The sequence below is a fragment of the Folsomia candida genome, unplaced genomic scaffold (assembly GCF_002217175.1).
Source record: "Folsomia candida strain VU population unplaced genomic scaffold, ASM221717v1 Fcan01_Sc014, whole genome shotgun sequence".
NCBI classification, from domain to species: domain Eukaryota; kingdom Metazoa; phylum Arthropoda; class Collembola; order Entomobryomorpha; family Isotomidae; genus Folsomia; species Folsomia candida.
In genome coordinates this window covers 4,353,259-4,365,617 of record NW_019091206.1, presented here as the reverse complement: position 1 = coordinate 4,365,617, position 12,359 = coordinate 4,353,259, and the positions used below count along the sequence as shown (strand labels likewise).

Below are 12,359 nucleotides of genomic sequence, written 5' to 3'. Positions count from 1 at the left end.
TGGATAGGATGAGTTTACCGAGAGTTATCGTGACGGACGGACGGACATGATCGTTCCATAAGCCCTCTAAAAAAATCTACATTGTACATACATCATGTCACTGAAAAATATTCTAGCCCCCCTCCCTTTAGCATGTACCAGAGGCATGCTATCATTGAAGCCATAGACCGCCCCACTCTCCAGCTACGTAGTTTATGAAAACACGAACACATCTTATTTAGCAAAAACAGCCGATAATGAAGAATTTAAATTGGACTTTATGTAAGCGAAAATCTCATTGTGTCCTAAAAGTCTCACTGTCCGTGACTACACCCCCTTAATGTTTTTGAACAAATCAGCTTCGCAGCACATCATATAAGCCAAAATCTCAGTTTGTCCCAAAAATCTCACTTTCCCCTGGACCACACCCACCGTTGGGTGGAATTTGTGGGGGTGGTCTGGAAGCTGCGGATGAGCGTTGCGCGGTAGCTTGATGCGGGGTGCGGGATAGCTTGATGCGGGCTGCGGGGTAGCTTTATTCACATCCCGGCGCCAACTCTTTCACAATTCACAACAACAACAACACTGCATGCATTTGGGTTTGGAAATTTTAAAACTAAAATTATCCGACATTTCGGACAGCGTAAGAACATTAGATTAGGGAGTACTTATATTCCCGTAAACAGCATGCAGTCACAAACTACAAATGGAGCAAACGAATTAAATAAGAACAAAGAGCAGGTATTCAAAGCATTCACAATAATGCATGTACGTGTTGCGTGTTGCATTTCTGATAATTAAATTTTAAAATATTCCTTGTAGAGAAACTCCACTGGTTCTACTAACTCTCTGTTGTTGCCCATTATTATATTCCATCCTGGATCAAAACATTTACGAATAGGAATATCATCGGATCCATCACCCATCACCGTTTTGCATGCAGTGGGACGACGAAGAACGATACAGGACGGGGTCGATACCTTAAGGAAGGATAACCTATTTCCGAATAATTACTGCGGAAGGAGAAGAGACGGTCATAAACCTCCCCCAGAAGTAGAGTCTGCAAGGTTGCAATTGTGTTACACATTGCAAACAGCTCTTCGATCGGATGGGAAAAGTAGATTTGCGACACCTACTCAAACCATTGCTGGGTATAATCAACTCTGCAAAGAAGAATGTCAAGAATCTGCTGCTGCTGTCACAAATGTGTTAAATGTGTGGGAAGAATATCCTGAAATTGACGTGATTTTTGGAGACGATATCTTTAGAGCTAACCCTGATGGAGACTTTAATATTCACTTCCCATGGAGAAGGGGCCAGCTTAATGTGCATTGCCATATTGGAGGTTCCCTGTCCTGGGTGATTAATGACATCTGCGATATATGGTCACACTGGGTTATGAAGGGTTTGCAAATTCCTTTGGGACATTTGAAGGTAAACTAACAATTTGTATTTATCAAAATATTTACCTCTCTGGCTATGCCTAATGCGAACAAAAAAACTCCATTAACAGTTCCAATGCTAACTAATTTTTGTAATAATATTATCCTATACCCATATTTAACTGCAGGGTTACAGAGCCTTGGTGGTACTGCCTACGATGTTTGATAGGAACCATGCCAAAGAAATTATGAACATGATTCTCAATACGATGGGATTTGCAAGTGCGATTTTAATTCAAGATCACGTTTGTGCCTCGTTCGGATCTGGACTGTCCACTGCTTTAGTAGTTGACGTTGGAGATCAGAAAATTTCAGTTTCTTGCGTTGAAGATGGAATTTCTATTCCACAATCACGAGTAAAATTAACATATAGTGCATAATATGTACTTAAGCATTTATATACGAATGTTGGCATTTACTGATTTGCTAAATGAATTAATTTTCTCCCCTTAGATATTTTTAAAATATGGAGGAATTGATCTCACCAGTGCATTACTTCATTTGATGAAACAGTCGGCCGTCCCTTTGCCCATTGACCGCAAGAGTATTTGGGATATTGAATTTGCCAACAAAATTAAAGAAAACCTGTGCCACTTGAATCTAGACCGGTGTGGTCCTGAAGAACATTTGGTGATCTGGGATAAACCGGGTCCATCACGCGTCGTCGTGAAGCTCCACTTTGGAGATGAGCTTTTAATAGTACCGTTGGGCTACTTTAATCCAGATTTGCTCAGGGCATCAATAGGACTGAAACCAGTATTGACGTACCGTCATCAACCGTACATTCCAGATGATCCATATGATGAAGCATTCATCAACGACACTTCTGTATGCAATTTAAAAAAAAAATAATGCTAGTCTTATTGTAATGCATTTAATATCGTGAATGTATTTATATTATGTACACTAATATGCAGTTGACTTTGTGTTTTCAGCGTAAAGTGAAAGAATCTGATGATGGCGATGAAGAATATATTGTTGACAGCAAATTGGATTTCGCAATCCACTCAAGCAGTAAAATTGAGTCACATAATCTCTTGGGAATTGTTCAAGCAATTATTCAAAGTATTGATTCCAGTGGTAGGATTTGTAATCAAAGAAGACTAATTTAAAATAAATTACGTACTCAATAAAATATTTTATTCGAAATTATGTTTATACATAGATTGCAACGAAGAAACAAAGCGTCGTTTATATTCCTCTATTCTACTTGTCGGTGGGGGTTTTAAGTTTCAAGGCTTTGACTCATGGTTGCAAACCAAATTGAGTACAACTATTCCGAAGCTGTTTAGACCAGGTGCTAAAAACATATTTTGCAAATGGATATATGAAAAGTTGGGCCATGTAATCTCTTCTAATAAAATAATATTAATATTTTGCAGATGTGCACGTAATTAAACAACTCAAGGACATGGATCCCTCTTTAACAACGTGGAAAGGTGCCACTATTTTAGTACAACTTGAAACTTCTACAGAATTGTGGATCTCTCAAACTGAGTGGAATAGATACGGCTCCAAAATCCTTCGAGAAAAATGTCTTTGTAGTTTTTAACAACTCGCGAAAGTAAAGTTACTTAGCTACTCACTCGCTGTGACTTTTATTGTAAATGACTTCGGTAAAATACGCTTATAACAAACTTGAGACTTGAGGTAGAACGTGACAGCTCTATCTACCCTTTACGACTATTTTCTTTGCGTTTCTAACTGTCATAAATATGAGCAAGTTAACTTATGTATAACTATCACTGTTGAATAACTTTCAAATGGAACCCGAAAATCCGGATCTTTTCTACTTGGAAAAATGTGCAATTTGTGAAAAACCTGGGTCCAAAGCTTGTGGCTCATGCGAATTAGAATACTACTGCAGTAAGGATCATCAAAGGAAAGACTGGCACCGTCATAAATTAAATTGCTGCAAATATGAACTCAGAAAACACGAACATCATGGACTTTGCATGATTGCGACGAAATTGATTCCTATCGGGGAAGTTGTAGCAACAGAGTCTCCACTCGCAACTTTCAAAGCCCTCAGAAGTACCCCAAAAGATTTAGAAAGGATTTTTACTTTATGTGGAGCCGATGCGTATTCATGCCCTTCTTGTGAAGTTGGAAAAATATTCAACCATGCGTATCATCAATGTTCCAAATGTGGAGTTCCTTTATGCCAACCACAATGCGAAAAATCTGGACTTCATGCAAAGCTAGAGTGTGCAGTGTTACAGAAAATTGGAGTCAGAGTGGTACAGCCTTGATAATAATAGCGCAATATTCTGATCGAACGTGTGCTTTGTTCTGTATAGTTTTTCTTATATTTTGTGTATGTGGTTTTCAGTCTGCAGACTCTTCTGTTCAGGACACATTGACTGATTTATCTGTTTTGCGAGTCTTTCTGAAAGAAGAAATGAAGGGGTCGGCTATTTCATTTGAGAGTCGCAAGTGGAGTCCCTTATTAAAAATAATATATGCAGAAAAGTTGAGTAATAATAATGATATGGATGAAGACGACTATGACAAGTTTACTTTGAGTGAAGACATTGTCGCGTCCCTTGATGCAGTGGAGCACTTGTCGCTAAGTATAAAAGTCACAGGCAGTAAAGAGTTGGTCATTTTACTTCATTGTGCGCTGATGGCGTATGGAACTACTTTTCCATACGTTGATTCCAGGTAGATTTACTTTGTTTCTTATCTTATTCTAGATATTTTTAGAAATTGTAAGTCCTTTAAAATTCCTTGTATTGACTTTTTTGCAGCAAGACCAAGTTTTTATTTACAAAGAATCATCGATTATCTCACTCCTGTGTACCCAACTCGGAAATGTGGATGGAAAACGTAGATGGTCACATGAATAAATTAATAATCAAAGCTGTCCGAACCATTCAGCCAGGGGAGAGGATCACAATTGACAGAGCTGGACAATACAGAGCCCTTCCGACCTTACTTCGTCGTGAGAAGCTACTTCAAGATTTAGGCATTGACTGTCGTTGTCGCCGATGCAAGGACCCAACGGAACTTGGGACTTTCATATCTGCAGTACGATGTGAAGAGAATTTGACTCAGAAAGCATGTGCTGGTCACTACGTTCCACTAAATCCGTTGAATGACAAAACAAAATGGAAATGTACCATAAAATCGTGCACCTCGTTTAAAACTTCGCAAGACATTCATAACCTGATTAAGAACTTGGAGGACGAATTGCCAGCCGTGGTAAATGGGAGAGCAGACGAAGTTCTAAAACAACTGAAAGCCTTCAATGACTACTATGCCGGGGATGTGATCAGTTCAACACATTATTTGATGCATATTTCAAGATCCAGAGGACGCCAAGTTGTCAAGTATTTTCTAGGTTCCAGTGAAAAACTTTTGCTTTGTGTACTAAACAGTTACCCCCGTAAGAAGCTTTCTATGCCTATTATGTAACGGATAGCTCAGTCAAGATACAATCTAAACCAGTTTTCAAAATGCAGGTGCGTATGAATATTGTGGCATGTTATTAAACTCAGCAGAGTCTCTGTGGCTATTTATCGATAAAATATGCCCACCTTTCTCGGAAGCCAGAGGTGAGTATATAAATTCATATGCATAATTATCCATAATTCGTTATTGGTTGACTATGAAACACAATTTGACACATAGTCATGCATTTATGTATTTACAGGATACTTGCTTAAAGAAAAATCCGCTGCAAAATTAGCTATCATTCTTTATGACTACCTAGTGCTTCATAAAATAAAGGTGGACGTATTGATTGATAGAGTACAAAAGGTGCGACAAACTTTGAAGGATGCAGCCAAATGTGTCTCCATATTCACTCATTCTCCTGTGAAATCACTTCGAGAAGAAATTAATTTTATAGATTCCGTAATCGCCAAGATTCTCAAAAATTGTACGTGTCCTGACACTAGTGACAAGACTTCTACAGACGAGACTGAAAGGAATTTGAAATGTGTATTCACTATGTGGAAATCTAAATCTAAAGAAATTGGGTTGGCATCATATTACATGGAACCCATCTCTAAGCCAATATGTGTTCAAAAATTACGCAGTGTTATAACTTCTTGCGTCTAACTCAATTTGAATAAAACGAACCGTTGATTGAAAATATTTTGTAAAAACAATGCGTTAATTTTAGAAAAAAAGGTTTGGCTAGACAAGAAAGTTTTGTGATCAACAGATTCTGACAAAAATATACTTGGTTGATTGACCTCATGAACGCGTGATACAAGAATGCCTACATATAGCAGTGATTCATGGATTGTAAATGCATGCAAAGTTTGAACCTTTCACTAAGGATCACTTCCTCAGTATTGAATTAGCTTTGTACACAATAACAAACGAATCCTTTGTTTTTAAATGCACCGTGAATATTAACCGATGCTTCCTACATTGTCCAAATATATTGTTAACAATAGTTAACATGTACGCGATGCAATTATTTTAAAGTTAAAATTTCATTTACTCATAACGTCCGTTAAATCATATCAGAGCTGTTGAATTTTCACTATACTACTTAATTGATTGATTGATTGATTGATTGAAGTTTTTATTAATGGTGTCGTATGAGCGTCAGCACGAGTGCTGGTTTACAGCCCTGGACATCAAGCGACAATTTCGAATATAATTTGACAATATACTACTACTGACTAATTAATTAGTAATCATTGTGAATAAACGCATAATTTTGAATTTGTCAAATTATTTTGAGTAAGACTTCACGTACAAATGTATGGCTAAAAAAATTCGATAGGACAAAATTATCAAAGTTGGATATTGTAGTCCCTGTCCCAATCACCTGCATTGCATATGATGTGACGACCTCTACAAATGTTAATCATACGCGTACATGTAACCAATCTGCACTAATCATGAAGACATTTCCAGGCTATCTTACTGATTTCGACACGTTTCACTTTTATCATGACGTGGTTTCAAGTTTTGACGGATTGATTTGATATGAAAGCGTAATGTTTAATTCAGGAACCATTATGCACTTAATTGGTTTATAAATAGTCGATTAAATAATTAACGCGAGGCATTGCATAGTTCCTTTACTGCCGTTAACTCTGCAATAATCATGTATAAAATTCTGATAATTTCAATTTTCTGTGTTTGCATTGGTTATACAATGGCACAAGAGGATATCATCTGTCCCCCGGGTTTAGACTTTTGGCCGCACTGGAACTGTAGCCTTTTTTACAATTGTTCTACTGATGGAAATCACTTGGTGTACGAGTGTCCGGTCGGACTATATTTTAATCCAAGTTTCGGCGGCTGCGACTTTCCATTTGCGGTTTCTGAATGCGTCGAAGGCACCAGAGCCCCACCAGGGTCAACCACCACGCCCATATCCGAACCAAGCACCACTGCAACCTGGACCACGCCTCCAATAACCGGCTCGACTTCGCCCCACACCACGCCGGTGAGAACGACTTGACAATTTGACAAGTATTTTTTTACAGCAGAGAAAATCTATAATTTACGATGTTCTTTAGAGTAACGACATTTGTCCAGAAGGAAGTGTTTTCTGGCCCCATTCGAATTGCTCACAGTTTTACATTTGCGTGGCTTGTGGCTCGCCATTTGTGCACTCCTGTGCGGCTGGCTACTTTTACAGTACGACCTTAGGAACCTGCGACTTGGAAGAAAATGTTGTCGATTGTGTTGATGGGACGAGACCAACGACCACTCCATCACCCGTCCAATGTCCTCCCGATGGAACTCATAAAGTGCCACATCCCAGTAATACATATATTTTCTGGTTTAGTCCTTCCTTTAAGTTTGGTTGCAGTTATTGAGCACTGTTTGATTTTTGAAATTAATTCAGCTCATGGTGATGCCTTCTTCCTTTGTGTGGATGGGATTCTCGATCCGGATTATTACTACTTCGTGTGCAGTGATTGTCTGCATTTTGATGCTCTTTCTGAGAGATGACCCAGACCTTGTCAACTGCAGTGAAATATGTACAACGTGGCGGCCCGTCAATATGTATTTCTGTATTTCATTCGTCCATAACTTTGTCATTATCGAACTATTAATTATTTCTATTATGCATTATGAAAATTAAAACGTCTAAAGAATCTGATATGAAAGTTGACCGGTACATACGTACATGCGGATACGCACCATAGATATGTTATAATTTAACATTCAGTCACTCATTTGTGCTAGATAAGGTTACATTACAAATGTTTTTCGAGTCCGTGTACACTTGTCAAATCCAACAACAAAGATTCCAGTTTTTTCTGTGTCACTGATTTAAAGAATGCATTGTTCCTTGAGCATCCTCAAATCGAATGACAAGATTCTTACTGAGGAAAGTCTTCTCGTGTCAATTCCATGAAATGCCTTAGGAAATGGTCGCCCGTTTTCAACAACTGTGTGGCTAACAGGATCAGGTCAACGATAATTTTTAGTGCCTGCCATGCATATGGACAAAAGAAACGTGCTGTGTTTCCACAACCCCGAAAAGAAGGGAAGGGCCCAAGGAAGACAACAATAAATTTGTATCCGACCATTTCAACAAGACAATGAATGGTTCGTATTAGCATTATTATCTCTCTCGATTCCTCCACGCAGGCCACTTCTCACTCCTCAGAAATGAGAAAACTGACGACAAAATGAGAATAAAAGACTACTTTCGTTCATTTACTGCCCATCTATCTTTGTATCCAAGCAGTAGCCGACCGCCCGTTCGTTGAAAGTTTTCCGATTACAGTCTTCCCAGCTTTTCGAGCTTTGATCCTTTCAAATGAAATTGACTACATGTTTTTCTCTTTCGATGCAAAGTTGAGGAGGTGATTTCTTATTTCGTAATACGTACCTTTTTAGGCGTAATCGTAAGCAAAATGATGCAATCAACTTTGTGAACGTAGTATATTTTTAAACAAAATCATGCATTTCAGATACAAATTGAACTCGTGGTGAGATTTGAAGATGAGCGTGCATCTTGGGATCAACAATAGAATATGATGACATAGTCTGCAATTCGTTTTGACGACAACTCCCATAATTGATAATAATAAAACCTACAGTGCAGCCTTCATTTAGCCCGAGTCAGGAAGTTATTTGACGAGTTGAGAACCTCCCACTTGGGTGTGACCGAACTTCGCTTTCGTCAATACGCATCGGAGAGTTTTACAATATTTTATTCGTTGGCGAAGCTGATTTTTGACACACACATTTCAAAGCTTACAATGAATTTATGCTACAAAATCTAAACTTTTGAAGCGTGCGTTCTCTGTATATGATTTTGTACACGCCAAATAATTTTCACTGGTGACAAACAAAGGCATATGTTACAGGGTCCACCACATGATTTTTTTTTATTCTATTCTTCCATTCGATGTCATTAGCAACCTACATGCCAAATTTTGGCTTTCTACGACAATTTTGAAAATCCCGTATGGGTCACCCCGTAGGGTTCTTCAAGATAAAAATTTTATCAATTTCACTTCATATTCTCCCATTAAGACCCATAAAAAATCTAGTTACCAAATTTCAACTCGATATGACGATTTTGAAAAATCAGTATGGGTCATCCCCCAGGGTCCCTCCGGATGACAATTTTTGCAATTTTACTTTATATTCTTTCATTATAAACCATTATCGAGCTCCATGTCAAATTTCTCCTTTCTACTACAATTTGGAAATTTTGGTGCATAATACCCCACCCACCTATATGACCCCCACCGGTCAACCACTTGACCGATTTCGCCCATCTTCGAACTTAACTCCTCATTTGGCCCATACTACACGTGTGCAAAATTCCAACTCGATCGGATAAGTTTAACGAGAGTTATCGTGAATCAGACAGACAGACAGACGGACAGACCGGTTCCATAAGCCCTGACTCGGGCTAAAAATCTGCTGAGTAGTTGTGCCGAGCATATTCAAAAAAAGAAGAAGATGCATTTCTTTAAAGGTTTGTGCTGTTGGTTCCGTTTAAATTAATGTCCACTCCCCGTTGAATAATCCAGTTCAGTTCAATCGAGTAAAATAATGAATTGAACGATTACGATCTGTTTGTCTGGACTGTCTTCTCTCCGTCATTTATTATTGGATTGCTCTAACGTGCATTTATCTAAAACTGAATCAAAAACTTACAAAGTCATCGTTCACATCCTCCTCAAAGCAAACTCTGGTTTGTTTAAAATTGCTCCATTAGATAAACAGTCCATGCATTCCTGAAGGATGGATACGTTACTCCGCTTTTATGTTACCATCTGCTTATTGAAAATGGTTTCATGGAGAAATAAGACGTGGAAAAAATGTAAAGATGCCGTATTGATCTAAAACAGACCGCAAAGTTAATTGTATTTGAAATATTACTTTTGGCATGTGAAATAGCTTGTACTTTTCATCATGCCATAATCCGCTGTCATCATTAGATAGAACTATCATGGGAGGCTTATTAATGATCACGACTTTCCAAATACGGACAACGTAGCGCAACCTCAATGGACAAGTTCCAGGCGGCCAGACCGCGTCATTTTTGCTCCCAGGTAAAATGAAGTTAGGTCAGTAACCCAGCCCATTTGGAGTCGATGGTGTGGAGGCATTCAGTTTACTATAATTTGGAACTGTGGTGCACATAATTACGGCATAATGTGAGACTTAATATTTATGCATGAGACGAAAAAACGCCTAACGTTTGCATTTTGGTTTGCCATATTATGCAGTCGAGTATAGTTTCTGAGTAGGTGTTTCATTGATCCATCCTTCGCATCTTGTGCAGATAAACACGCTTTATTTAATACGGAGGGTGTGCCATTCCACCCACCTGGGAAAGTAAAAGTAGCAGCCGCTGCATGTCATCCATTGACCAACAGCAACATTAATAACTACTCTTTTCCAATTATACAATAATAAAAACGGTTGAGGCTCAATTTGGATGGATAGAAGGCAGACGAACGCATGTATTCACCATACATCTTGGTTTTCTTTCGCCTCCCTCATGACATCAGCTCCACATAATCCAATCATTTCGATCGGGATGAATGCGCAATGTGCAATCTGTCAAAGTTCGTGTGGGCGGTGACAAATTATTATTTTGAGCTGAATGGAAGTTATTGTACAGGAATAATTTCCACTTCTGCTGCAGTGAAATTAGCAATTAAACAGGAGGATTGAATGGAATTCGTATGTAGCAGTCCATCTCACCAGAACAGGAATCGCCCCTAGTTTTAATTATTGCACAAAGGGTTGGCAAGCATAACGACCGAAATGGCAGGTTCTAATGAGCAGCATATACATAAATGTGAAGCGTTACTTATAAATTACACCTTAATGACGATGCCTACACCTTTTCACTCGGCGGATAATGAGATTTTTAATTAGCTGATTTAGCCGGACAAAGAAGCAGTCTCAGATGCATTTGCATTTCAGACGGTTTTCTTATGGGCCCATTTCTGTAGTTCCCATTAATTGCAACCGATTTGATATAATGTCCATGAGGTTTTACACATGTCTGATATAGTATTTGCAAAGGAAACTACGCATAAAATAGTACACAACTACAAGTTGATCGAACTAAAACGGTCGCATTTTATATGAATTTCATACATATTTTGTTATGAATATTTACATACTTGTAATACTTGATACCTTCTCAGGGAATGGTGGTTGGTGATATGACCGAGGTTTGTGTATGCAATCTTGTCCGAGAGTTTGACCATTTCTACTGTAGCGAAAGTTAATACGATATTTGTTTCAGTTTTAGGATTGGATTTCTAAATCGTAAAATTCTAAGTTGAACCTCAAACATGCCAGACGAGGTGATTGTACAGTGTCAGTCAGCAAAAAGTACTAAAACGAAAGTCAATCACAGACAGTGCAACATCACAAAGCTCGTCGTATTTACAATAACTCTGTCCATAAACAATTGCACGTATATCACGAGACTTTGGAGAGATTGATAATAAAACTCAACAAATAATTTCCAGTCCATTTATGTTACAATATAATTTACAACTTATTACCACAACCACAAACAGTTTAACTGGAGAAAATGATTGCAATGTTATGAGCATAAATAATTCGAATCTGATTAAGTGGAAGTGGTGCGTGTGCGTGTACTGCGTTGTGTAGTGAGATGAGATTATTATTGTAATGTTGAGGGATGGAATATGTACATTTATGCATTTATAAAGGCGATGCATAGGTAATTGCCCATGTCTGTGTGAACCAGTCAAGCACAAAGGAATTTATAAATAGAATTAATTTTGTTTGCAATGCACCTCCACGGGGGATTTCGTAATAAATGATCATAATTACATTGCCCTGTCCACTATCGTGTTAAATATTTGCGTCAGAATATTTACTACTCGTGACTTCTTACTTAGCCATTTTTTAGTTTCGACTAATTTGTACACTACATAAGTCCTACGTTGTATTAAAAAATGTGTTACAAAATAATTGCACCACGGCAGTAAATTTACAGCGTTATCAAACAGTTATGAATGCCGACGACGGCGACAACGATCAACCAGAAACTTGAGTGAGAGAGACAACAATGATATTTATGACAAAACAATGAAACGGTTATGACCATCTTCTCGTGATCTTTCCCATTTCCAAGGCATGTTTATCCATACTTATTCATTCAAGTTTATGAATTCCTTTATCCAGAGTGTATGCACATAAGTCTGACTTGTGCCAGTTGTTGAGGATGTACAGAGTTGAGAGAGGCCTTCACGGCCCTTTCCGTCGGCTGGCTGTGCGTGGGTTATTATTCTTGTCGGTTTGAAGAGGAGTAAGGAAAAGAGCAATAAGATCCTTAAAATTAAAGAGAGCCCTGCCAACTCAAAGGACACTCTGCGTTTCATCATCCCCTGCATGCAAACCACAGCGTCGGATCATATCTTGCTCACTAAAACTAAAACTAAACATTTAAAAGTAATAGTAAATACTCGTTCCAGCAAAAAGCTTCAAAGATCTTGAGAC

General features: G+C 38.3%; 3 protein-coding genes across 3 annotated transcripts; all 3 read left to right on the top strand.

Annotated features, from left to right (window-relative positions):
* Positions 1-508: 508 nt before the first annotated feature.
* Positions 509-2,997, top strand: LOC110855985 (actin-related protein 8). The gene is made up of 7 exons (XM_022104424.2): positions 509-720; positions 802-1,413; positions 1,550-1,777; positions 1,875-2,249; positions 2,357-2,501; positions 2,587-2,718; positions 2,804-2,997. Exons 1-7 carry the CDS (start codon positions 667-669, stop codon positions 2,971-2,973), a joined length of 1,716 nt encoding a protein of 571 aa, XP_021960116.1. The 5' UTR covers positions 509-666; the 3' UTR covers positions 2,974-2,997.
* A 151-nt stretch (positions 2,998-3,148) lies between these two features.
* On the top strand, positions 3,149-5,520 carry LOC110855984. The gene is made up of 5 exons (XM_022104423.2): positions 3,149-3,661; positions 3,754-4,085; positions 4,172-4,809; positions 4,886-4,978; positions 5,077-5,520. The coding sequence occupies exons 1-5, from the start codon at positions 3,185-3,187 to the stop codon at positions 5,484-5,486; spliced, it is 1,950 nt and encodes a 649-aa protein (XP_021960115.1). The 5' UTR covers positions 3,149-3,184; the 3' UTR covers positions 5,487-5,520.
* A 902-nt stretch (positions 5,521-6,422) lies between these two features.
* On the top strand, positions 6,423-7,500 carry LOC110856014 (peritrophin-1). The gene is made up of 3 exons (XM_022104457.2): positions 6,423-6,837; positions 6,911-7,157; positions 7,243-7,500. The coding sequence occupies exons 1-3, from the start codon at positions 6,493-6,495 to the stop codon at positions 7,347-7,349; spliced, it is 699 nt and encodes a 232-aa protein (XP_021960149.1). The 5' UTR covers positions 6,423-6,492; the 3' UTR covers positions 7,350-7,500.
* Positions 7,501-12,359: the final 4,859 nt, after the last annotated feature.